This window comes from Megascapheus bottae, chromosome 11 (assembly GCF_031878675.1).
Source record: "Megascapheus bottae isolate mThoBot1 chromosome 11, mThoBot2.hap1, whole genome shotgun sequence".
NCBI classification, from domain to species: Eukaryota; Metazoa; Chordata; class Mammalia; order Rodentia; family Geomyidae; genus Megascapheus; species Megascapheus bottae.
Window position 1 is genome coordinate 59,695,999 of NC_143519.1, and position 27,690 is coordinate 59,723,688.

At 39.1% G+C, this 27,690-nt stretch overlaps 2 protein-coding genes across 2 annotated transcripts; both read right to left on the reverse strand.

Moving 5' to 3' along the window:
- Window positions 1–4,126: 4,126 nt before the first annotated feature.
- LOC150057210 (phosphatidylinositol 3,4,5-trisphosphate 3-phosphatase TPTE2-like) lies at window positions 4,127–14,430 on the reverse strand. The gene is made up of 6 exons (XM_090341814.1): window positions 14,416–14,430; window positions 13,353–13,458; window positions 9,249–9,337; window positions 7,042–7,134; window positions 4,330–4,400; window positions 4,127–4,217 (listed from the first exon to the last, which is right to left on the reverse strand). Exons 1-6 carry the CDS (start codon window positions 14,428–14,430, stop codon window positions 4,127–4,129), a joined length of 465 nt encoding a protein of 154 aa, XP_090197940.1.
- A 1,070-nt stretch (window positions 14,431–15,500) lies between these two features.
- Window positions 15,501–26,958, reverse strand: LOC150057211 (phosphatidylinositol 3,4,5-trisphosphate 3-phosphatase TPTE2-like). Its single transcript, XM_090341815.1, has 4 exons — window positions 26,938–26,958; window positions 26,749–26,837; window positions 18,188–18,249; window positions 15,501–15,653 (listed from the first exon to the last, which is right to left on the reverse strand). The coding sequence occupies exons 2-4, from the start codon at window positions 26,831–26,833 to the stop codon at window positions 15,501–15,503; spliced, it is 300 nt and encodes a 99-aa protein (XP_090197941.1). The 5' UTR covers window positions 26,834–26,837; window positions 26,938–26,958.
- Between the last annotated feature and the right edge of the window lie 732 nt (window positions 26,959–27,690).

A 27,690-nucleotide genomic window follows, 5' to 3' on the forward strand; every position in this document is an offset into this window, starting at 1 on the left:
CTTCTATGATATTGAAAAGTCTATTTTCCTTTTTAAAATTTGTGTGCACGTGTGCATATGTATGTATGTGTGTGTGTGTGAGAGAGAGAGAGCAAAAAGAGAGAGAGAGAGGGAGAGAGAGAGAGAGAGAGAGGGAGGGAGAGAGAGGGGGAGAGCCCATACATGCGGGAATGTAACTGGGTATCTGTGCCCATTATGTGCTTGAACTCAGGGCCGGGGCACTGTCATGAGCTTTTTGGCTCTAGTGTAGTGTTCTACCAATTAATCCACTTCTTACCTTTTTGGGGACGTGACTAACTGGACATCTGAATCACATACATTCCTGACCAGGCAGTCTTTGAACTGTGATCCTCAAATCTTAGCCTTCTGAGTAGCTAGGATTACAGGCATGAGGCAATATCTCCCAGTTGAAACATCTTTGGAAAATCTTTTTTGCATTACATTTAATTAGTACATTATATTTAATTAGTGGTTTCAATTGAACATGTCACTTTCTGAGTGCAATGCATGTTGATCCATGCCACGCCTTCAATCATTTTTCCCAATTTCTCCCAATCTTTTCCATTTCTCAAGTTACCTAGGTCCGTTTTGATATAAAATTCCTCACCCTTCCTCTCTCTCTGGATCAATCTGATGTAGGGCACTGAGCTGTTTCCTTAACATGGTTGTATAGTAATTAGTGCATCAATGAACATGGAGATATATATATATATATATATATATATATATATATATATATCTTTATTGTATACTGACTTTCAGTCTTTTGGATAAATTCCCAAGAGGGTTACTGCTGGAACATAAGTAGTTCTAAATACCTATCTTACCTGAAAACTCTTTTTAAAATTTAAAGAGCTTGTAACATAGTGTATTGGAAATAAATTATTTTCACTATAGATAGACTATTAGAGGGAGAATGATGTAAATTATATGCATATTTTTCTAGCAGTACTTTTTTTTTTTCTCCTGGTCATGGGGTTTGAACTCTGGGTCTGGGCACTATCCCTTTGCTCTTCAGCTCAAGGCTATTGCCCTGGCCCTTGAGCCAGGGGCCACTTCCGGTTTTCCTAGTGGTTAAATTGGAGATAAGAGTCTCATGGTCTTTAGTACCCTGGCTGGCTTTGAACCCAGATCCTCAGATCTCATCCTCTTGTGTAGCTAGGATTACAGGAGTGAGCCACCACTCCTGGCTTTTTTGTAGCAATTCTGAAAAATGGATACACAGGGAAGAAAGAAAATGAGTTGAGAGAAGAAGGCCAGTAGTTGTGGAGACATACAATTGGTAAATTCATAAACTAGCCAATTCAAGATTATGATGTATGTACATATGTATACATGCATTGATGAGTTCATAGAAACATACACACTCTGAAGAGAGGTTACTATTACCAATATATAATTTATTTAATAAACATACAGAAAAGTTAAACTATGATGGGTATAAATATAGTGTGTTTCTCACTGAAAGACTTCTTCAAAGAATATATCTACAGCAAAGTCTGGACGATATATGTTCCATGTCTTTTCTTTATGTGGATTGTCCAGGTCAGCTCGTGTTAAATAAAGTCTAAGGACAGGAAGAAAAGTCATTACATTTTCTTTTAGGGCTTACAGTATGTGATTGTAGTTCTTAATGTACTATGTTATTTCTCTTCTTGTTTTTTTGCCCTTATGGTTTTTCTCATGTTGTTACTGTGTGTGAGTTGTTACCTGGTATATTGTGTACACATTTATTTGTTTATTTGAAACAGGGAAGGGAAGGGGGGAAAAGAGAGGACTGGGAGGTAGAGGAGGGGACAGAAGCATGAGAAGGGGTACAATTATATGAGAAGTAATGCACCTACTACCTGACGAATATAACTGTAATCCATCTTTACATTCTCCCGACATTAAAAAAAGAACAATAAAACCAAAAATGAAGAGTCATCCAATAGCACACCCTTGTTTACAAAGAGACTTGCTGGCTGCAACCAGGATTTAAGTCCTACTTGTCTTCACTACTTAGCCCATTCTGCCTCTTTGGAATGACATAAAAGACCTTAATCTTCAGAAACAAATTGATCAGTCACAACGTGCCTGTTAGAGAATTACTGACACCCACTTTGAGCATATTATCTAAGTGTTTTGTAAAACTTTTTAAATTTCATTTGTCAGGTAGTAGGAGGTGCAGGTCTTCTCACACATTAATACACCTTCTCATGTGTTTCTCCCTGTTTCCCTCCACCCACCCCCTTCCAATCATGTTGTTTCCCCCCTTTCCCTACTTCAAATAAACAAACAAACATATATTCTAAGTGTTTCTAATTGACAAAAGTTACCAAGGGGCTGGGAGTTTGCCCTAGTGTAAGAGTGCTTGCCTAGCGTGCATGAAGACCCAGGTTCAATGACTCAGTACCACATACATAGGAAAAGCTGACAGTGGTGCTGTGGATCAAGTGGTAGGACTCTAGCCTTGAGAAGGCCAAAGAACAGTGCAGAAGCCATGAGTTCAAGCCCCAGGACTGTCACAATAATTACCAAGACATAATTGGGTGTATAATGAAACCTAGTAGTTAAATAGTGTTCTGGGTTTTTTTTTTGTATTTATCTTTGTTTTCGTTAATGTCAGTAGTGGGGTTTCTACTCACGACCTTGAGTTCTCAATAAACTTTCTCTGCTCAAGCTGACCCTCTCTTACTTGAGCTCCAGTTGCATTTCTGATTTTTCAAGGACTCATTGGAGATAAGTGTGACATAGACATGCCTGCCCAGGCTAGCTTCAAACTGTGTTCCTCAGATCTCAGCCTCCTGTATAGCTAGAATGACAGGTCACTGAGCCACCAGTGCCCAGCTATATTGCCCTGAATCGGTGAAATGATGTTTTTGTCTAAGCCACAATCTCATCAGTGTAAAAAAGATTTATCAAGCAAGGAAAAAATGATACCAATTTTCCAGAAATGACTACAAAAAGGAGGATCCAATGTTCTTATAATCTCCAATGAGATGATGGTGGTGGAAAGGACAAAGCTATCCTTTAGCAAGAACCAGTTTGACAAGAAGCAACAAGTAAACACCCTGCCTCTGTCGAGGACTTTGCTCAAGAGACAGCTGGACACGTAGGAAAATTGACAGAATTTTTCCTTTAAATGCAGAGTTTACTCTTTCCAAAATCAAATTGTATGTGAGTTACAAATCTGTAGAAATGAGGCTTCCTTGCTGCTGTCTTAATAGATTTGGGGTATTATCAGGCCCAGTTCAGATTTCAAGAGAAGTCTGGCACTGGATGTAACCAATACTATCCAGCACCACTTCTGGCTTTTTCTATGTATGTGGTACCAAGGAATCAAACCTGGGTCTTTGTGCATGTTAGACAAGCACTCTACCACTAGGACAAACTCATGGCCCAAGGTCTTCATTCTCCTCTCTCTCTCTCTCCCTCCCTCCCTCCCTCCCTCCCTCCCTCCCTCCCTCCCTCCCTCCCTCTCTCTCTCTCTCTCTCTCTCTCTCTCTCTCTCTCTCTCTCTCTCTCTCTCTCTCTCTCTCTCTCTCTCTCCCTTTTGGTGGGTCATGGGGCCTGAGTGTTGTCCCTGAGCTCTACAACCCAAGAATAACACCCTACCCTTAACCCAACCCCTATTTCCCTTTTCTAGAGGTTAATTGGAGATAAGAGTCTCAGGTCATTTAGTGCCCAGGGTGGCTTTGAGCCTTCATCTTCAGATCAGGCTCTTGAGTAGCTAGGATAATAGGCCTGAGCCACCTCCCCCAGCTCCAAGGTCTTCATATCAATCCTCACACTTTTATGATGACATGGCAACAGTCATTTCTGCCTTGATGTGAATGATCTAGAAAGTGTTTTTCTTTTTACCACCACAGGTCAATACTCCTGAAAACTGAGTCTTTGTAGGTTCAGGAATGAGTTTCTAGATAAAGTAGTAGGTTCTTAGCAATAATACATCATTCAGTCATGAGGAAACCTTTTCAAAGGGGAGGTTAACCGAACAATGCTTTTGAAATTGTTAATACTTCTCAGGCCTTAAAACTTCTGTCCTACATGGAAATGTGCCTACAGCAGAAGAAAGCCAGCTAAAGCCTCCCTAGACTAATCCCACCAATCATGACCCAATAAAGTGACATCCACCTAGACCTTTCTATATTCCAGGAACCGGGTAGATGTACACTTCGTGAAAGAACTTGATCATTACTATGATCTGGGTAATTGCCTCTTCACTGACACATTGCCTTATGGTAGGGGATAGGAAATGTTTGCTTAGGCAATTCTTTATTTTTGTAGAAAATGAGCTTAGTATAGTAGGCAAAGGAATTGCCAATCTGTCTTACAATCTGTCCTTACCTGTTTTTCTCTATGAAAGATGTATGGAACCACATGAAGAATGCACAGTCATCATAATAGTTAGGAAGCTTCTAAAAACACATGATTAAAGAAAGAGGTGATTTGTATAATAAAATGGATACCAAAAACTAATAATTGCATTGGGGTTGACGTTCCTTCCTTCTGCCTTTTTGTGTACATCAATTGCAACATCCTATCTATTACAATGTACTCAGAGGCTTGAAGAGAATACTTTTTCATTAAAAATATAAAGGATCAAAATTACTACAATGAAATAGAAAACAAGTGTTCAGTTGGATTTCATTAAAAGACATAATCAGGGTGAAAAAATGTAGCACCAAAATAGAGGGAAACATAGGCATATTTTGTATCTGGATGGGATCTTGTATTCACAATATTTTTAATTCAAAAACTAATGTCTGAAAAACAAAAGCAGATGCAACAAACACCAAGGGTTTGAGCATATACTTCAGTTAGTCAGAGAGTATACCCCAAAGGTGGCAAACACATGCAGAGCAGAACTGGACTTCTACTCTCACCCACTAGGATCACCAACAAAATTCAGCAAAACCACAGACCACTGGAGTCCTCAGACCTTGCTGACACAAATGCCAAATGGGAAAGCAATGGTAGAAAAGGGTCTGTGGGTTTCTCAATAAGTTAAACATAGAATGACCATTTGGCACCAATTCAACTTCAGGGATGTTTTTATATGATAAATATAGACAATGATCTCTCAATCTGATTAGAACACCACTAAAGAATCAACTAAAGACCTATGTTTACACACACACACACACACACACACACACACACACACACACACACCAAACATACTGTGGTGAATTCTTCATCCTTTCTGTTTGTTCTGCTTTCATTTTGACTATGTTAGGCTGGAATACCAGAATCAGGGCACAGCCACCCCCAACAGTTTCCAGTCTCTGCTACCTCTCAGTTCCTCAGTGGGAATGAGCTAGACAGCTGTCTTATGCACCCATTTTCTAGTGATCACCTGTCTATGTGACAGCAGATACAATGCACTTGACCTAGTGACTCCATACTACCAGGGACCTCTGAAGATATGTCATAGTGACTACTTGTGCTACAGCACCTTGGACCACAATGAAACCTCCCATGGAAAACCTGCTAAGGTCACACCTGGCCCCCAAGAGAATGTTATTTGCTTCTAAGGTTGCCTTGTGTCCCTCCACTGGTCAGGTATCAGTTTCCCCTGGATGGCTCCCCTCCATCCACTGGCCCTGCAAGATGTGCTGCCTTTCCCTTCTCTGTCATAAACTGCTTCTCTTATTCACTGTGTTGTGTTTTCATGCTTTGTTGGTGACTTATGTAATAAGCATATACAACCTGTTCTATTCAGGGTTTTCCTAGAGTGATTAATTTGGTAGAAAGTCAAAACACAACAAGTCAGACAGCAGCTATAGGTCATCTGTCAGTACAAACAAGTTTCCTGTGAGGAGGATCCATGGTCACCAGTGGGACAATTAGACATGAAGCCACTCCCCACCAGGGTAAACAATCATCCTGTGAAAGACACACTGTACAGCATCCACAGCCATTTCCCCTGGAGCTCCATCACAACAAAGCTGGAATGTATGGTCCTGTCCAGAGACAGTGTCCTTGAGAGTCAGCCCAAAGACATAGAACTCACATCTCTTTCCATAACTGACAGCTAGTTTGAATAATTAGGCATCAATATTAGTGATGGCTAGCTACACAAGAAGCTGAGATCTGGAGGATCAAAGTCAGCCATGGCAAAAAGTAAAATATTGTTTCCACGTTAACCAGCAAACAAACAGGGCTGGAGGCATGACTCGAGTGATAGATGTTTAGCCAAGCAAGTAAACCAAGCAAAAATCCAAACCAAAGTATGGCCAAAAACAAAACAAACCAGTAATCAATAATTTCCTCATTTTTTACAAGCATGCCATCCCATCTTAACCCTTAATAATCACAAAACTAGCTCTCATCAAGACCCCCTGCACCAGGGAGAAAAAACACAGTGTTTGTTTAGAGACACTAGCTAAGCAAGAATTCACAGTGGTTCTGTTATCCAAGGGGAAACATTGAAATGGAGAGACTTCCCAGGTGGTCACTTGCTTCAGCATTCACATTCACATCTCAGTACCTAAGACTGCTCAGCAGTGAGCAAGCAGGTAATGAAGGAGGGCATACAGAACACATGGAAGTTCTTACTCAGAGTAGGAATAGATGATTTCATAGACAATCACTATAGTCATATATGACACTCAGACATGACATGTACGGCTAATCCATTAAAATTACACAGTCATACTAATGATAGCAAGTCAATAGATAATTATGGACAGGAAAGTAAAATCTCCCTCACATTTGGTAAACACACTGATCATGGTGTGTTTAAAAGATAGACAACATAACTATAATTACTCTTATGGAAAGTCAACAATGTCGGTTTCTTTTTAGCATCTTTGCTTTCATACTTTTCTCATTTGATAAGTAACAGATATCAATTGCTTACAATTCAGAAGAAAGTGATCAGAAATATTTTAAATATATACAAGAAATCCTGATGACTTTGTTTTGTGTTTTCCTCCCCTTCCCGAGACATGCATTTTTATCTGTCCTTTCTATTGTAGGGAACTGCAGCAAAGGAATCGCAAACCCAGACCAAACAAAAGAGCATCCAATCATGCAGGATACTTGAGGACTCACCGAAGAAGAAAATTTTACTTTTACATCATCACATAAGTCCGGACAGTTGGGCACCAAAAAGATTGCTCTATTTGTATCAATATCATGGACAACCTGTTAATGAACACATGGAATTAGGAACTCAAAGTGTTGCCAGCGATTAGTATTCTTTTTCACTCATGAAATCATCCTTAATTCATTATATACTCATAATTTCATAGCTTGGTAATTTCATATAGAAAATAGCAGTAATTTTTTTCTGAAGTGGTAAAGGTACTGGGCTCCAAATGTTTGATAGCTATCTTAAGACTACACTTGAGAAGCAAAGTATTCATTTTTGACAAGTGTCTTTTTGTTTATTGTAATGTATAGAGGGATTACAGTTATATTCACCAGATAGTAGGTGTCTTACTTCTCACACATTGATACCACCTCTCATGGTTTTGTCCCCATTTTCCTCCCCCAACACCTCTCCCAATCATATTGTTTCCCCACTTCTCTTTCCTATTTTAAATAATCAAATAAACATACATACAATATACCAGGTCACAAAGTCAGATACAGTAACAGTATGAGATTAACCAGAAGGAAACTAAACAGAAGAGGAATAAAGGAGTGCATTAAGAGCCACAATCATACAAGATAAAGCTCTTGTTTCAATATCCTAGAGATCCTTTCATTTAGTCTCATCCTATATGACCAGGAGTTTCTAATGTAATACACATTACTGTTCTATGTGAATCATCCGATTTTTATATTCTTTTAAGGATGCGCTTTAACTTCAGTCTGAAACAGTATATTGATGTTCAAGAAGCAATGAATAATTGACCCCACTTTCATGACAAATATTATGTTGCTGATGAGGTCAATGAGCCATTCCAGTGAATGGAATGACCACAAACAGGTCAAGGTTGGGGATTAACAACTATGATATCATCCCATGTATTACTCTGATATTCATATACCATCATAGAATAAGAAGAAAGCTATGCTAGGCTTCAAGAAACATACCACAGAAGACTCTCACATTATTTTCAAGTTTTCAGGAAGTTTTCTACATACAGAACAATATGAAAATAATATATTGTTTTTAAGCTTTATAAGGAAGTGTGCAAGTGTGTCCTATGGGAGGGCAGTATACAGCAGAAAGTTTGAATAACAAAGCATATTCTAGAAAGTAGAATTTCAGTTGGTCATTGGAGGATTTTAATAAAGGAGGAATAATATAGGCCTGAGAAGAGAAACCAGCAAAAATATCAATGAAACTGAGAATTTTATTCCATGTGCCAAACAGATGAGTCAGTCTTCTCTAATGGGAATTTGTAGGTCCAGATATTGATGGAAATAGCTTGGCTACACTAGGGTTGTTATGTATTCAGAGCTTAAAATCCAGGAAAATAAGAATAAATATGGGCTAAGAATTGATGGGATCAGTGTCCTATGTGACAAAGTGGTTTGAAAATGGTCACTTTTTACACTGATTTGATAACTCATAGATTAGAGATTAAATTCAAATATATTACCTAAACCTCACAACACACTACACTTGTGTGCATGTACAGAAGTTACAACAGGAACCTGGGAATCATTCTGAAAGCTTCCTTTGGGATTAAAAAGGAAATTTGCCAATTTCTCCTAGAAAAGGTACACAGTCTTGAGAATTTCTTGAACATTTCAGAAATGGCTGTGGGTAAAGAGGCATCTCCTCAGTCCATATGCTGTCTCTACTGATCTCAAGGTGACAGCCAACAAAACATCTCAATTACAGTCACTGAGCCCATTGCTGAGTGGACAGATTCTGCATCACTCTTTGAACCTATGACTTTCCACTTCCACAAGTGCCAAGGTGACTTTCAAGAACACTGCATTTGAGAATCAGAGCTTTGTAATAAATGATCAAAATGATCAAAAGGAAGATCATATGGCAAATACTGACATGATGTATGCATTTAAAGCCTCGAGTAATTCCTGGGGACATTCTTAGCATTTGTGGGCACAAGTGAATTCGAAGCAGCACTAAACTGAAGCACAGTTTGACAATATCTTTCAGAAACTGTTTGGAACAAGGCTCTGCTTTGCATCTGAACTAAGCAATGCCAACTGGAATGGTGACAGAGGGCAAGAGCTGTCTCTTTTTGGTGAGTGTTACTTTGGGGAAGACCATCATGCCACTTGACTGGGAGCTTTGAAACAAACATGAGAATTCTCATTTATGAGCTTTGGCTCACCGTGCAGGTTTGGCGAGTACAAGTAAATACAGTCTTGTGCTGCATTATTATTTCAATTTTCAGGTCTGCTCCATTACCTTCTCCTACTCCTGCATAAAAGTGAAAAAGAAAACATATATGTTTGTTAGAGTACAGAGCAAAATGTCTTGCCAGTTAACTCAATGGAGAATAAAGAGAGAAAATATTGGCCAGCTAAGGTTGTGGGTTTAGTTAATCATTTGATCTTGCATAGAATTTGTCCTTTACAAATGGTTTCTGCCTCTTAAAGCAGTTCACAATATTGCAAAGAAAGAGAAAAATCATTATATCTTAATCTTCTACAAGATAAATTCTTACTACATCACCATTCTAGGAAAAAAAAAAACATTGGGAGCTTCCAGAATTTCTTGCTTATGAAATGCTACCTTTAGAGTTCTATAATAATAATCTAAATTTAATTTTCTCTAAGTCAAATTTATAAATCAATATCAAGGATAATATTGGTCAGGTATACCCAAACAATCCTGTTTGTGTACATTAGAGACAAATAGTTCTATGCCATTTTAGCTTATACTTTTAGTATCTTAGGTGGTTACGCAAATGGGTTTACATTAACCAATCAGTTTATAAGTACAATATATCTTGATGGATATATCAACCCCTATCCTATCTTCTCCATTTCCCTAGGCTCATAGGATATATGTTGTTAAATATTATGGCTGCATTCCCCTATTCTCTCCACATTAATCTAAATTCCTCCTCTATATAGACATAAAAACCTATGACTCTATAGACATAATGTTTTATTTCATAAATTAATGTGTTTCTATGACGTACAAACCTTAGCTTCATTGTGATTAAGTTCTAAATACTAAGTCCCAGTGATTGTAAATAGAGATTGCCTCCTTGAACACTTGTATGTTGAACTTGTCATTTAAAATATGATGTAAAAATCAACGTTAATAAATTCTTTTTTAAAAAAAAGAAAAGGTTAAAAAAAAAAACTAATGGGTTGTCAGCCTGACAAAATGAGTGTGCTCAGGAAAAGCAACCAGGGAATCATTGGGAAAATTCACCGAAGTCAGGCCTTAGGTTTAGCTTCTTTAACCAGTTTGTGCAGAAATTTGCAGGCAACCCAGCAGGAGGTGTGACATTCCATTGGAGTTACTGAGAGATGAAACTGCTGCCACATATTCTGTTCTGCCTGATTCTACCACCACCCCACAGCCGTTTCCTGAGAGGACTGGAACCAAAAACTCTTGGTGATGGGACATTCTGTGCTAAACTCAAAGTCCCCTAGTTGGTTCCAGCCATTATGGTGACTCTGGATGGGTGAATTTTCCATCCAGTGCTGAACAGCCTAGATGAGGGAGATGCTAAATGGGTATGAGGACTATGGGGCCCCCAGAGGAACCGTAATCCCCACCCGAGGGATATGCATCTACCGTTGACAGGTGTAAGCATTTGCATGAGGTGCAGCTAAGACTGCGAGGAGACAGCCTAAACAGCCATCAGTCTCGGGGTCTCCTGAGGGACACCCCCAATAGCATGGAGGTTGGCATCTATGAAAACCATTCCCCCGCAAAAAGATGCTTGGCCTCAGCAGATAGACAGATACATGAGCCAGTGGGTCTTGCTTCTTCCTCAACATGGACTCCATTCTAGGAATCAGGGCCTCTGTCCCCCCTCTCAGGTTAATGCCTACCATAATTCAGATATTGCCTAAATCCTTGCCCCTCACTTATTTCAAGATGACGGGAGGAGATCGGGGACATTCTCCCCCTCCCTGAATTCTTACTGTAAGAATGTGCTTGCATCTTGTAAGTAGGTCACTAAGCAACACATGCCTGCTTGCGTTGATATGCAAACATCCTACTACCTGGCCTCTACCCCAAGCAAACATCCTACTACCGGACCCCCTCCCCCGAGCAGTTCCTATACCCCAATCCCTCTCCTGAAGAGGCATATAAACCCTTGTGTGAAAAATAAAATTGGCAGCTTGATCAGGATGCTTGTCTTGCTGCCTTCTTCATGTCTCCTGTCCCTTTCATTCCTCCCTCTAGGTTCTTGGCCCTAGTTGATGTCCCGCTGGATGGGACACTCTTTCACTTTGGAATATTTATAATTAATTGGGGATAAGTGTTTTCTATCTGGGTTGGCTTCAAACCACAATCCTCAGTTCTCAGCCTCCTAAGTAGCTAGGATAACCAACGTGAACCCAGGGTGTGTGACCTTTTCCTCAGTTCAAATGGCCCCTCTTCCTTTAGCCTTTCCTCCAAGATCTGGTTTCAGAGTCCACAATGAAGTTTTTCCTTTCAACCTTGCCTATTTCACATTAACATGAAGCATGTGATTGGGTTTTCATCTTGCCTTGTTTTGGTGTCTCTTAATTTCATGGATCAAACACTATCATCAGAAAGATTTCTGATGGAAACATGGCTTTTGCTGCACTCTCCTCTCCCTTGTTCCAGTTGTCCAACTGCTTTCTACTGATATCCTCTAGCAATAAGCCACTGAAATGCACAAGTACAATGTGCTAAGCCTTTATTTTCCTCACATTTAAACAATTTACATCACACAAAGGAATTTCATCCTTGAAAAATACAGGCAAAGCTGGGCTCAGTGGCTTCCATAGTAACCATAGCTCCTTAGTGTCTGAGATCTGAGGATCAAGGTTCAAAGCCAGCCTGGGCACAAAAGGACCCGAGACTCTTATCTCCATCTAACCTCCAGAAAACAGGAAGTGGGGCTTGGCTCAAGGGTACTGCAGAGCTTAGGGACAACACCCAGGAACAGGGGTACGGTCGTAGCCTTGAGCTGAAGAGTTCAGGTACAACTCACAGGTTGGGCTGGAATCCCATGATCCCCCCATGCACCCACCAACAAAATACAGACAAAATGAAGTGAAAATTCTCTGTCTCACCTTCTTCTACATGTTTAGGTTTCTAGCTCTAAATAAATAACCTCTTTTACTATTTTTCTAGTCCAGCCTGGGTAAAGAGAGACTTCATCTAGGAAAAGAGTAGAGCGGCCCAAGCCTGTAGTCCCAGTTGTGGGAAGACTGAGATGGAGAACCCAGGGGAAAACTTTGGAGAACTGGGTGGTCTGTGCCGGTCTTTCCAGCAATATTGGGAAGTCTAAACTAGACAGTCTGATTTCTTGGAAACAGCACCAACTTGGCAGTTGCTAGAGGAGTCTAGTAGAAGAACAAGTTCTCCAAACCTGTTCTATGTCCATGGAGATTCAGGTGTGAGTGTCAAACAAGGGCAATCAGGGGAATCCAAGTGCTGCCCTCTAGGAACCTTGTCTGTACTACCTAAACCTGGCCTGCAACAGAGTCTAACTTTTGTATTTGCAAGTAGCAGAGTTTGAAGTCTGGGTCTTGAACCTGCTCAGCTTGTCTAGCTGACACTCTATCACTTGAGGCATGCCCCCATTTTGCTTTTTTTGGTTGCAATTGGAGACTCAGAGTGGCTTGGGATGGCTTCAAACTGTGGTCCTCCACATGTCAGCCTTCTCAGTAAGGAGGCTTTTAGGTAAAGAGCCTTGAGAACCCCTGCATTGTAGTTGGTTTTTTAAAATCTAAGCACTTATTTGTCTTTTCTGCTCACAACCCCAGCTGAATGCTAGCATATGACCTGGCCAAAGGTGGTAACAAATGAAATAAGGCATCCTGATGGAGAAGATAGTGAGGAGATGCTTAGAGGAGGAGGAAAGAGAGAAAAGACTATAGTTCTGAGAAGAAAGGGCCGCTGGAAGGACTGGCCAAGAAAATGAGGCAGGGCCAGCAATGCTGAGATGAACCATGAAGGAGAAATGAGTCTGAGAAAGAAGGACTCTACTGGGTTCTTTAATCTTCTCTTCTCCTATGAAAAAAAATCTATCCTAGGTTGAGACAAGAACATCGAGAACAGAACGCAAGGGGTAGAACCTCCCCTCAAGTGGAAATGGGTAAGGGATAAGAGAGGGATCTAAGGAGAGCTGACATGGCAGCTCAAGAGGGAAAAGGTCACATGCATTGACACTTAGCTGTGATGTAGGATCATTTGCATAACATAAGCAAAACCCTCCCAAATAGTGGATCACACATCCTCTTGTCTTCTCCTTCCTTTCTAAAGCACTTACCTTGGATGGAGTAAATCACAAACTTCACAATTTTAAGAGGTTTTTTCACTGGCATTTCCAAGTTCAACACATTCTTCAAGATGTCAAAGTAGCGGACATAGCGACTCTGTAAAGCAACAAAAGCCTCCACTTTAGTGGGAATGCCAGATGTAAAGTCAGTATCCTAATCTCCTTCTCTTTTTCAGCTTGTGAACAGCAGTAAGAAAGGAAGACAACATTTAGAATGAGCCCTTACATTATCAACATTCTTATGTATTTTCCTCATTGTGGAAAAAGAGCCCAGCTGAGACTTGCAGACAGTAACATGGAAAGAACAAGCCCTTGCTTCTAGGCTTGCTTATGACCATGAGAACAGTGAAGGTGCTGAAACAGCGATGACACAATCTGTTGTCATGCACTAGAGAAAGGACTATGGTTTGGGAGATAGTTCCTCATCAGGAGGAATGACATCTCCACATAGCTGCACTAGATGATTCTGTACCATTAGTGAGGGGTCCTCTACAGAGAAGAGATTCTTTATCTGCCTTTTTCTCCAATATGGTTTTTTTTTTTTTTTTGGTAAGGGAACCTTTCAATACTGTTTGGCTCCTAGCAAGTTGCTCAAACAGGATTTCTTAGAAGTCTCTTTGAGAAACTCCAGATGTCTGATGATGAACCAACTGAGAAGAGTTCAGAAAGTGAACTGCCACATTTCCAATTAGCAAAAGCACTTGTACTGCATGCGAGTGGCTGATGTCTGTAATCCAAGCTACTCTGGAGGCAGAAGCTGAGAGGACTGAAGAATAATGCCAGCCAGGGCTGAAAACTTTGAGATAATCCATCTCTATATACTTAGCCAGAAGTTGAGCTAGAGATCTAGCTCCCCTGATAAAGTGCCACTTGTGAAGAGTTCATTCGTTGAGGGCTTCCTAAATTTAAAGCATTAGTAGGAGGTGGGGAAAATGTTAGGAGTTGGGGCCTCATGAAACCAAAGAAGTCACTGGAAGGATGGATCATGTCGCAAACCCTTCCTTCTCCTCAGCTTCCTGGGAACCTTGAGGTGAGCAATCCTTCTCCACAATACCCGCCTCCTTGACATGATTGTTCAGTGTCAGTGTAGGCCCAAAGCAATGGGATCAAGTGGCCTTAAAGTAAATCCTGAAACTGTGAGCCCAAATGAATCTTTCCCCACTTTAAGTTCTTTGGTCAGTTATTTTTTTTATAGTGACCAATACTCCTATCCAATATAATTGGGATTTTTCATATTTTCATAATAAAGTATTATCAGAGGAAAATAGGACAACAGTGGATAGTTTAAACAATGTTAAGAATATGGAATGAAAGTATATGATAATGTCTGCTGGAACAAGATTTGTAAAATACTTATTTTCCCACTTCATTCTGTTTTCTTCTTTCATACTCCCATTATCTCTGTGTGTCTTTATCTCTCATTCTTGGTCTGAGGAGCTCTCATTCTTTCTCTTCTCTGCACTCTTCTTTCCCCTACACTGGGGTCATCACAAAACCATCCTGGCAGTGTTCTAAAGACCTTGAATTGCTCATTGCCTTAGCAAAAACTGGTGAAGGATCCAATCTCTCTTTCTAGGGAAACCAATGGCTAGTAGATCATCTACTAGCCAGAGATCATCTTCAGGCATCAGAAAACCTCAGATATTTGACCTTCCTTTTTGGGAGGGGACTCAATTCCAGAAGCTGTAGGGAATAAAGAATAAGAAATGGAATGTGTGATGCTCTGTTGAGAACTGTTGGGAGCCAGAGTGGAATCAAACTGTACCTTGATTTGCATCAGACAATTGCTTTATTGTCTTATGGTTTTCTGGCCTTATTCTGTTTAAATGACCTGAGATTTACCATATGAATGTAACACCTGGAAGTTCCCTGGTTTCAAGAAGGGATATAAGCCTTGAGTTGAGGATAAAGGGGGCTGCAGTCTTTACCTGGGCTGCAGACCTACCAACCCCATGTGTTTGTCTCTCTTCTATTGTTTCCAGTCCCTGCCCCATATTTCAGGAACCCCAATTTGCTGCCGGTAGGCCCCAGCAGAGAACCAAACCAAGTAGCCTATGAGGCTACAGATGTGGGCCTCCAAAGATCAGGAAATGGTTGGGAGTCACAAGTCCTCTGCCATCATTGATTGTTAAAGAAGGGTTACAGATGCGACCAGGCTAAATGTGCCACTAACATTTCCCCATAAATAACTTTGTGACAAGAGAAACTTACTTGGGAAGGAGTTTCTACTCCTTGAAACTGACTGCTCACATTTCTGTCAGTTCTGCGCTCCCCGAAATACTCCAGGCTGTCCTACAGAAAAGGGGTTAATACAATCACAGTGCTTATCTGTCCTCTTTGGACAGAGCTACTTATGAACTTTCTTAGTTCCTAGCTTTTTAAGTGGCTAAGATTACAGGCACAAGTCTACAATGCCCACCTTTCCTTTGATTCTTTTAAAAATTACTTTATTATTTTTTTGAAAGGTCTTTCTAGCTCCTTTGCCAAATTACTGATTAGCTCATTAGTTTGGGGGAGATGTTAATTTTTGAGCTTCTTCTATATTTTGGATATTAGGACTTTGTCAGATATATTGTTGGTAAAGATCTACCAGTCTGTTGGCTGTCTTTTTAGTTTAGCACCTATGTTCTTTGCTGTGCAGAAAATTTTTATTTTGATATAATCACATTTGTCAAGTCTCTCCTACTTTCTGTGGCCTTGCCACTATTTCCAAAAAGTTCCTGCCTATGCCTATCAGTTCTAATATTTCTCCTACTCCAACTTGCAATAGTTTCAATGTTTCAGGCCTGACTTTGAGGTCTTTAAATTCATTTGAGTTGATATTGGTGCATGGTGATAAACAAGGATCCAATTTTAATTTTCTTTTTTTTTTTCATTTACCTTTTTTTTTATTGTAATTAGTAAAAGGGTTACATGGTATTTGCCAGAGAGAAGGTGCATTAATTCACATACATTGATACCCTTTCACATGTCTTGGTACCCGTTTCCCCCCCCCACACCCCCCACCCGTCTTGGTTTTCCCCCCTTCCCTATCAATTTTCAAAGTGATGTAAGCCAGACTCAAAGGAACTTAGGCTCAATGGTTTCCCTCATTTGTCATAATCAGTAGAAACCTTGGGCTCTACTAGCAGAGATTTCCAATAGAGCCAAATCTTGATACATAAGGACATATAATGTGAAGCTAATTGAAAGGACCTCCAGGATAGTGAAACAAAAGTCATGTAATGAATGATTGTTGTCCTTAATGTACTATGCTGTCTCTCATCTCCTTTGCTGTCCCTTGGTTATCTCATATTGGTATAGTATCTCACTTTGTTACCCAATTTTAATTTTCTACATATGGAAGTCCTAATACCAATTATTGAAAAGACTATATTTTTCCATCACACATTTTTATTGTGCCTAATTTCTTTATATATATATGTATATATATATTATTAAGATGCTGGAGGGGATGTGGCCAGGAGGGATCATTATTACACAGTTGGTGGGAGTGCAAACTCATTCAAGCATTATGGCAGCTCCTCAAAAGACTAAACATAGAGTTCCCCTATGACCCAGCAATTCCACTACTTGGCATTTACCCAACCATCCAGAAACAAGGACATACTAAAGCCACTAGCACAACGATGTGCACTGCAGCACTATTTACCATAGCAAAGATATGGAACCAACTCTGATACCCTTCGATTGATGAGTGGATCAACAAGATGTGGTATTTTTACACAATGGAATTCTATGCTGCTGTCAGAAAGAATGACATCACTCCATTTGGAAGGAAATGGAAAGACTTAGAAAAAATCATATTAAGTGAAGTAAGTCAGACTCAAAGGAACATATACTCAATGGTTTCACCTATTTGTCATAATCAGTAGAAACCTTGGGCTCTCCTAGCAGCGATTTGCAATAGAGCAAAACCTAGATACATAAGGACATACAGTATGTCGCTAAATGAAAGGACCTATAGGAAATAGAAACAAAAGCCATAAAATGAGTGATTGTTGTCCTTAATGTACTATGTTATCTCCCATTTCTTTTGCTGTCCCTTGGTTATCTCATATTTTTATAGTATTTCACTTTGTTATCTGATATATTGTATATATGCGTATTTGGTTATTTGAAATTGGATAGGAAAGGGGCAAAAACAAGATGAGGGTGGGAGTGGGGGGAGGGAAATGGGGACCAAGACTTGAGAAAGGGTATCAATGTATGTGAAGTAATGCACCTTCTATCTGGCGAAAGTAATGTAACCCTCCTATTAATTACAATAAAAAATATTTTTAAAACTCATTATAAAGGTGTTATACAGAGAGGCTACAATTACATAAGTCAGTTAATGAGGATACAGCTTTTTAGAAAACGTTGATTCTTATTTCTTAAATACGGAATTACAAAGTCATGTGTATATCCTACAACATTAAAGAAATGGTAGGAAGGAAGTAGTGGGTTGAGATGGAGGGAGGAGAATGATGAACGAGTGACCTTACTCACAATGCACTGAATTCTCAAACTGCTTTTTTGAATGGCAACTACTTATAGATGGTAAAAAATATACCTTAAAATGCTGTTCTTCTTAGTGATTCTGAATTTGGACATTCCTTTGCATTTGTGTCTCACTGCTCTCACTATAGGCTTGGCCCAGAACAAGAATACAAGGGTACAAGTCCAGTAAATAACTGCATATTAAACAAGGCTGCATTAATCCAGGCTTTCACTTTCACTTAATCACCATGAGCTAAGCATTTCCTTAATATTTTACCATGAATGCTTCAGAACTAGCAAATTCAATACATATAAAAGACTAAGTATCAAAACCTTTTTCCTACCTTTGCGGTTAAAAATGTGCCAGTGGCAAGAAGTAGAATAGATATCATTGTTCCTGTTCGTCCTAGAAAAGAGCAGAAATGAGTTCAAGAAACCTTTGTTCCAGTGTAAAAATACACTCACAAATACGCATTTGGTATTGGTACTGTTTCTTCTGAAGTGTTGCTGTCTCAAAATTTCCAATTGAGAAATAGTAAGACTTTATTTTTCATTAATGTAATGAAAAGAACTCTGGTCCTCATGTATAATTCCAGATTCCCAGGTGGGAAGATCAGGATGGTTATGATTCCAACCAGCTTAGGCAAAATAAGCAGGACCCCATTCTCAACCAGCAAGATGGGCCGGGTGCTTCACATCTACAGCCCTCATTGGGAGGGAGACATAGAAACGGGTTTCAGACTGATGCCAGCTCAGGAAAATGTAGGATACTTTATCTAAAAAAAGCATTGAAGCAAAACAGAGCTGAGCATATACCTGAAGTGGGAGAATGCTGGCCAAGCACGTGCCAGGTGCTGAGTGCAAATGCAAGCAGGAACCCACATTATCAACTAGAACTATAGTCCCTATGTAATTGTATTATTTGAATTGTATTGTGAACATTTGCAAACATAAGAATATAGAGAGACAAGCATAATGAATACGCATATTCCTATTCCTCAGATTATGTAATTCTAAGTATTTTGCTGTAGTGTTCTTGCTTACTTTCTACCTCAGCTTACATGCCTGCTTTTCTCTCTTCTCCCTCTCTCTTTGCCTCTGCCTGGGTGTGTGTGTGTGTGTGTGTGTGTGTGTGTGTGTGTGTGATAGTGTTTTGTAGCAAATACTTTGACAAGTATAGCAAGTCCTTGACTTCTTCCTGCTTCAAATCACTCATCCACTAAGTCTCTTCTGTTACCTTCTACTTATATCTTAGTTTTGTCCTACAAAATTTAAGTTTGAAAATATGTTCTTTTCTCTTTCTATATTCATCCTTATAATCTAATTTTTAACATACCCTTTCACCTGAAAAGTACACATTTTTCATCAGAGAAATCAACATTGCATATGTAACCCAGCTTACTAGCCAATTCCTTAGCCTTTGCCTTTTCTAGCTTGCCAATTTGAGTCACATATTTTGGACTGAGGACATGCCTTCCCAGTGAGGATGGATCTCATCGTGAGTATATGTCTTGGGAGCTTCAACTCATGAACACCTTTGGCTTCTTTTGATCAAGAGAAGGTACTCTACCAATTCAGTCATATTATCTCTACTTCTAGCCTTTTGTTTGTTAAACAGAGACAACCATCTTAGGGATTTTTTTTTGCCTGAGTTGCCACAAATCTCACATTCCTGAGTAGCATGGGTTACCAGTGCCTGGGTGAAACTTTCACATAGGCAAAAACAAAGTATCTTAAATGCCAGGTGAGAAGTCATTCATGTTGAGGTCTGGTTCTCAGAAGATATGCAAATGGCTAATTGATACCTAAAGAAATGTTCAACTTCTTTAACCATAAAGAAAATACAAATAGAATCTGAGCTGATTTCATCACACCAAGGCAGAATGGAAGTCATAAAAAAAATAGCAAAGGCTGGCAAGTATGGAACAGAAAGGTGAGAATGAACTATATTAGTATACTGTTGGTTGGTTTGAAATTAGTCTATCCACTAGAGAAATCAGTATGGAGGGTCTTCTTCAAAACACTAATCATAGACTTACTTTGTAAGTTTTATAGGTCTTATAAGTTACAAGGTAACTTCTCATTTTATAGAATATCTTGTTTGTGACTTTGGATGTGGTGAGCTCTGTGTGTGTGTGTGCTGTGTGTGTGTGTGTGTGTGTGTGTGTGTGTTTCATACGTTTTACTACAGAAAAATCTCAAACCAACAATTTAATGGTACAACTTAAAATGCTGGAAAAAGAGTACCAAACCCAACCAAAATCTAGTAGAAGGAAACAAATTATTAAAAGTAAAGCAGAATCAAATGAATTAAGAATCCAAAAAACCCCAGAATCCACAAACAAGGAGTTGGTTCTTGGAAAAAATTAACAAAACTGACAGACCCTTACCAAATCAGATCAAAAAATGAAGGGAGAACACCTAAATAAACAAAATTACAGACAAGAAGGGCAATATAACAACAGAAATTACCAATATCCAGAGCATCCCAAGGGATTACTTGTCAAATCTTCATGCCAACAAATTTGAAAATCTAGAAGAGATGGACGAATTTCCAGCAAATATTGAAATAACCAAACTGAAGCATGAAGATCTAAATCTACTAAACAGACCCACTTCAAGTAATGAAATAGAAAAAGCAAGAAGAGACCTCTCATCCAAGAAAAGCCCAGGACCTGAAGGATTCATAGCTGAAATCTATAAGGCCTTCAAAGAAGAGCTCACACCAATACTCCCCAAAATCTTCAATGAAGTTAAAAGTGAAGGCTCTCTACCAAACCCATTCTATGAAACCAGCTTAACCCTCATGTCAAAACGAGACAGGAACTCATCAAAGAAAGAGATCCAGAGACCCAGTTCTTTAATAAATATTGATGCAAAACTGCTCAACAAAATATTGGCCGATCAACTTCAACAACTCATCAAAAAATTATACACTGTGATCAAACAGGACTGATCACCGGGATCCAAAGCTGGTTCAATACATGCTAGTGGGTTAATATAATTCATCACATCAAAAGTAGCAAGGACAACAATCACATGATCATCTAAATAGATGTAGACAAGGCATTTAACAAGATCCAACACCCCTTGATGCAAAAAGTTCTGGAGAAAGTAGGAATCATGGAACATTCCTCAGTATATCTTACACCACCACCCTACAAACTAGCATAAAAGTAAATGGAGAAAAGGTAAAGCCATTTCCTCTGAAATCAGGAATGATACAAGGATGCCCACTTTCTCCACTCCTGTTCAATACAGTATTAGAATTCCTAGCCAGAGCAATAAGGCAAGAGCTAAACATAAAGGAAGTTGAAATAGGGAAGGAGGAAGTGAAACTTTCTCTCTTTGCAGATGACAGGATTCTTTTTTTCCATACATCTTTTATTGTAATTGATAGAAGGGTTACATTATATTTATCAGATAAAAAGTGCATTACTTCACAAACTTTGATACCATTCTCATGTCATGGTCCCCATTTCCCTCCCCCATCCCCCCATTCATCTTGATTTCCTCCCTTCCCTATCCAATTTCAAATGACCAGTTAAGTATATGTAAAATATATCAGATAACAAGGTGAAATATTGTAATAATATGAGATAACCAAGGGACAGCAAAAGAGATGAGACATAACATGGTACATTAAGGACAACAATCACTCATTATATGGCTTTTGTTTCTACATCCTGGAGGTGCTTACTAGATTTTGTTCTATTGTAAATCTCTGCTAGGAGAGCCCAAGATTTCTACTTATTATGACAAATGAGGGAAACCATTGAGCATATATTCCTTTGAGTCTGGCTTACTTCACTTAATATGATTTTTTCTAAGTCTTTCCATTACCTTACAAGTGGGACAATGTCATTATTTCTGACCTCAGCATAGAATTCCCTTGTGTATAAACACCACATCATCTTGTTGATCCACTTATCAACTGAGGGACATCTGGTTTGGTTCCATATCTTTGCTATGGTAAATAGTGCTGCGATGAACATTGTTGGGTTCGTGGATTTAGTATGTCCTTGTTTCTGGACAATTGAGTAAATGCCAAGTAGTGGAATTGCTGGATCATGGGGTGATCTATGTTTAGTCTTTTGAGGAGATGCCAAACTGCTTTCCATAGTGGTTGAACAAGTTTGCACTCCCAATAACAGTGTAGTATTGATCCCTCCTGGCCACATCCCCTCCAGCATCGGTTGTTACTAGATTTCTTGATCCTGGCCATTGTAACTAGAGTGAGGTAGAATTTTAGAATTGTTTTGATTTGCATTTCTTTCATGACCAGAGATATTGAGCATTTCTTCATGTGTCTATAGGCCATTGTTATTTCTTCTTCAGAGAAGACTCTCTGTAAGTCTTTGGCCCATCTTTTTTTTTTTTTTTTTTTTTTTTTTTTTTGCCAGTCCTGGGCTTGAGCTCAGGGCCTGAGCACTGTCCTTGGACTTTCTCAAGGCTAGAGCTCTACCACTTGAGCTAGAGCTCAGCACCACTTCCGGCTTTTTTGTATGTATGTGGTACCAAGGAATCGAACCGGGTCTTTGTGCATGCTAGGCAAGCACTTTAACCACTAGGCCAAACTCCCCGCCTTTGGCCCATCTTTTAATGGGATGGTTGTTAATTTGGAGATTAGTTTTGGAGTCATTCAATTTTTTGAGCTGCTGATATAGTTTAGATTTGAGGACCCCAAAATACAAAACAAAACAAAACAAAATTAAACTAAATCATAGACAAGAATGCAAATACCACAGCAGAAATTACCAAGGTACAGAACATCATAACAGAATACATTTCTAACTTTATGCCAACAAATTTGATGATCTAGAAGAGATGAATGAATTTCTAGCCAATATTAGCATACCCAAGCTGAACCAAGAAGACCTAGTCCAAATAAACAGACCTATGTCAAGTCCCGAAATAGAAATGGCAATAAGAGACCTCCCATCCAAGAAAAGCCCAGGGCCAGATGAATTCACAGCTGAATTCTATGAGGCCATCAGAACAGAGCTCACACCAATACTCCTCAAGCTCTTCAATGAAATTGAAAGTGAACACTCTTCTGCCAAACTCATTGTACAAAGCCACCCTAACCCTCATCCCAAAACCAGATAGGGACTCATCAAAGAAAGACTCATCTCTTTGATGAATATTGATGCAAAACTGCTCAACAAAATACTGGCCAACCATCTTCATCAACTCCTCAAAAAATTATACACTACGAAAAAAAAATTATACACTATGCTCAAACAGGATTCAGCACAGGGGTGCAAAGCTGGTTCAATAGACGCAAGTAAATTCCTATAATTCAACACATCAACAGGAGCAAGGGCAAAAATTCCATGATTGTCTCAAAGGCATTTGACAAGATCCAACACCCCTTTATGCTAGAAGCTCTGGAGAAACTAGGAATCCATGGAACATTCCTCAGTATAATAAAGGCTGTGTATGACAAACCCACAGCTAGCATTATACTTAGTGGTGAAAAGCTAAAGCCATTTCCACTAAATTCAGGAATGAGACAAGGATGCCCACTCTCTCCACTTCTCTTTAACATAGTATAGAATTCCTAGCCAGAGCAATAAGAAAAGAAGCAAGTAGAAAGGGGATCCAAACAGGGAAAGAGGAAGTGAAACTTTCCCTCTTTGCAAATGACATGATTCTTTATTTAAAGAAATCTATAGATTCTACTTGCAAGTTGCTTGAGCTGATTTGAAACTTTGGCAAGGTAGCAGGGTATAAAATTAACCCTCAAAAATTAACAGCCTTCCTGTATACCAGCAATGAGGGGACTGGGGCAGCAATCAGGAAAGCAACTCCGTTTGCAATAGCCTCAAGGAAAATAAAATACATAGGAATTAATTAACTAAGAATGTAAAGGACATTTATGATGGAAACTTCAAAAACCTGAAAAATGAAATTTAAGCAGATCTGAAGAAATGGATAAACTTCCCATGCTCCTGAATTGGAAGAATTAACAACATGAAAATGGCAATCCTGCCAAGGGCTATGTACAAATTCAATGCAATAATCATCAATAGCCCAATGTCATTCTTTAATGAAATTGAAGAAGAAATCCACAATATCATATGGAATAATAAAAGACCCTATATAGCAGAAAGAGCAACTCTGAAGGAATATCAATATCAAATTTCAGACTCTATTACAAAGTTGCAGTAATCAAAACAACTTGGTACAGGCACAAGAATAGGACAGAGGACCAATGGAATCAAATTGAAGGCCCAAAAGTCAACGCACAAACCTATGGCCACTTAATCTTTGATAAGGGAGCCCAAAAAATAGAATGGAAGAAAGACAGCCTCTTCAACAAGTGATGCTGGCAGAACTGGTTAAGCACCTCCAGAAAATTAAAGTTGGTACCTTCTATGTCACCCTACACTAGGATTAGTTCCAAATGGGTCTTAAAAACTTTACAAGAAGGAATGGGAGATACACTAAGTCCCCCTGGCACAGGTTGAAACTTTCTTAATAAAGACCAAACAAGCACAAAAAATTAAATATAGCTAGGACAGAGGGGAATGCATTAAATTGTAGAGCTTCTGTACGTCAAAGGACATAGGTAGCAGGTTAAATAGAAAGCTCACAGAGGAAGAGAAGATCTTCACTAATCATACAACAGACAAAGACCTCATATCTAAAATATATCTACAGCTAAAAAAAATGAATCATTCCAAAATTAAGCTCCAAAGAAATAACCATCCTATAAAAAGATTGGCCAAGACTTAGAGTCTTCTCTGAAGAAGAAATAAGAATGGCCTATAGACACATGAAGAAATGCTCAACCTCTCTAACCATAAAAGAAATGCAAATCAAAACAACTTTGAGATTCCACCACACTCCAGTTTGAATGGCCATGATAAGGAATGCAATAACTACAGATGCTGGCTGGGATGTGGCCAGAAGGGATCATTACTACACTGTTGGTGGGAGTGCAAACTCGTTCAACCACTATGGAAAGCAGTGTGGCAGTTCCTCAAAAGGCTAAACATAGATTACCCCATGACCCAGCAATTCCACGACTTGGCATTTACCTAATAGTCCAGAAACAAGGACATACTAAAGCCATTAGCACAACAATGTTCATTGCCACAATATTTACCATAGCAAAGGTATGCAACCAACCCATATGCTCCTCAGTAGATGATTGAAACACCAAGATGTGGTATTTATACACAATGGAATTCTATGCCGCCATCAGAAAGAACGACATTACACGATTTGTAAGGAAATGGAAAAACTTGGAAAAAATCATATTAAGTGAAGTACTGAAAGAAACATAGGCTCAATGGATTCCCATTTGTAATAATTAGTATACATCTAGGATGCCCCTAGTTGAGGAATACAGTAGCTCAAATCCTACACACATAATGCCATATAGGATGAGGCCAAATTAATGGACTACCAGGACATGGAAACAAGAGCTTAATTATAAGTGACTGTTATTGTAATGTATTATGTTCTTCTCTCTACTCTTGTGTTGCCCTTTGGTTAATCTCATATTGTTACAGTATCCCACTTTGTTACCTGGTATATTATCTAGATGTTTACTTGTGTATTTGATATAGGGGGGAAAAATCAGGGGAGGGGTTGGGCAGAGGGAAATGGGGACAAAAACATGAGACGGGATATAGATGTGTGAGAAGTTTGGCACCTTCTATCTGGCAAATATAACTGTAACCCCTCTATACACTAAAATTTTTAAAATAAAGTAGATAATCAGCTGAGCAAAGAGGTATATGCTATGGAACCAGAGAATCTCCAAAATGGGTTAAGAAACAACACAAATAGCAAGACAATACATTAACCTTTCCTAAAGCAGGACAAAGAGGGAGGTATGGTGGCCATTTCTGCCATTCAGCACACAGAGGTAAGGGCAGGAAGATAACAAGCTTGAGACTAGGGAAATCCTGACTCAATCAAAACCAAACAAATGCTCACAAAACACAAAGCCAGCCATAGTGGCTGTATTACTAGCTATTCAGATATAGACAATGGGGAGGTTTGTCATTCAAGGCAAGCCCAAATCTATACAAGAATTCTTCTCAAGTAAAAAGTAGAGCATCACAGTACGTATCCATGAAGCCAAGTGTGTGAAAAAGTTAAAGAGGGTCGCAGTCTAGGCCTTTCTGGATTCAGGATGAAAAGTGAGAACCAATGTGAATAATGACTAAAGCAAACAGGTATGAGGAATGTAAGTGGCTCCAGTAGTAAAGGGCCCCAGGACGTGTGAGGCCTTGGGTTCTGACCATAGTAATGCCAAGAAACAATACAAAATCACCCCACACTCCCAAGAATCAAAAGGCAGTGTGGTAGGACACAGTACTTGGAAAGACATTTCTGAAAACGAAACCTTAAAGTGGCCAACAGATTTATGAAACAATTCTCAATGTCAGTAGGTAACGGGGAAGAGCATCTTAAAAGCCCAAGGCGAGAATGCATTTGTCAACTAGCTTCATTCAGCATTCCCCATTGTATATAAAGAGGAAAGTATTACATTTACATGATACACAAGTGCAGCATTGTCAGCTAAAGAAGAAAAAGGCATCGCTGCAAATGAGATACAAATGCAATACCATCCTGAAGTTGAACACTGTTTGGGGGAGGCAGGTATACATGGGTAAACCAAAATGGAAGAAACCCATATAATCAGCAATTAAGGGAAGTAGCTCATTGTCCTCCCTTCTTTACATTAGTTTTTCCTTTGTTCTTCCCTCCCCTTCTCTATTTTCCTTTTAGTATTCTTTGCTTCTTTCATCCTTTAAACACAAGATTAATATGTTAGCAATGATGAATCTATCTGAGGAGTAGCAGTAGGTATCTTCCTACTGCCCGTCAATATTTATTCTCAACTATCTTTTTACAAAGGAGACAGAAAGGAAAGCATCATTACCTTTTCCACCTTTGCAGTGAATTATGATGATGTTGTGAGGATCCTTGGATAACCAGGCAATGACTTCTTTAGAGAAGGAAACCATCTCTCTGGTTTAACAAAAATTTTTAGTTAATTAAAATTCATTCCCAAATTTCAAGCCCAGTGAATTTAGTGCTTTTCTGACCATCAGTGTGGCATCAGACTTACTCAAGAGTGGGGACATTGTGGTCATCTACCATTATTCTCTGCACACGGTGATGAAAATATTTTGGGTCATAAGACCGTTCGCCTGAAAGAAATGAGATATGTGTCAGAGCTGTATGCCTACTGACATGAAAGTTAGGAACGAAGTTTAAAATTTCTCTTAGGAATTCTTATCTCCTTTCCATTGTTCTAAAATGATTTTTAACATCACCAGCACAAAGGTCCTGAGAGGAACACAGGCAGACCAGTGGACCAAAGAGCCAAAGAGACATGAAGGACGTTAGGGACAGATTCTTGTCCTTAAAGACTTTTTCATCCCAAGTAATCTAAAATCAGCTCATGCTTTATATTCCTTACCTTTAACCTTCTAACAGAGTGATTATTCGATCTTCCAGACTGCATATCCTATCATCCTGCATTCTGCTTATTCTATCTTCTAGACTGCTTATTCTATCATACTACATAGGTACCACTAAGCAGAGGTTAATGGTGCTGTCTAAATGCTCAGTCCGTGAAAATATCATTAAATGTTTATTCTGACAATAAAATGCAATAAAAATGTACATAAAAATCATGATTGGGAAATCAGGGGACAGTGAAAGGGAGACAAAAACATGAGAAGGGGTATCACGGTTTGAGAAGTAATGTAACCATTACCTAAAAAAATCTAACTGTAACCCCTCTATACATTAACCCTAAATAAAGTACAAAAAAAACCCCATAGCACCATAAAAAAATCTAGACAGGTGTTAATGT

Excerpts from the sequence above, each read along its gene's own strand:
- LOC150057211 (XM_090341815.1), bottom strand. The coding sequence starts at position 26,833 with ATGGTTTCCTTCTCTAAAGAAGTCATTGCCTGGTTATCCAAGGATCCT. Across the intron at positions 18,250-26,748 it reads TCACTGCAAAGGTGGAAAAG|GACGAACAGGAACAATGATA; the intron begins GTAATGATGCTT and ends GCTCTTTTCTAG. Across the intron at positions 15,654-18,187 it reads GCACATTTTTAACCGCAAAG|GACAGCCTGGAGTATTTCGG; the intron begins GTAGGAAAAAGG and ends CCTTTTCTGTAG.
- LOC150057210 (XM_090341814.1), bottom strand. Across the intron at positions 9,338-13,352 it reads TGTGATTTACTCCATCCAAG|GAGTAGGAGAAGGTAATGGA; the intron begins GTAAGTGCTTTA and ends ACTTTTATGCAG. Across the intron at positions 7,135-9,248 it reads GTACTCGCCAAACCTGCACG|GTTGTCCATGATATTGATAC; the intron begins GTGAGCCAAAGC and ends GTTCATTAACAG.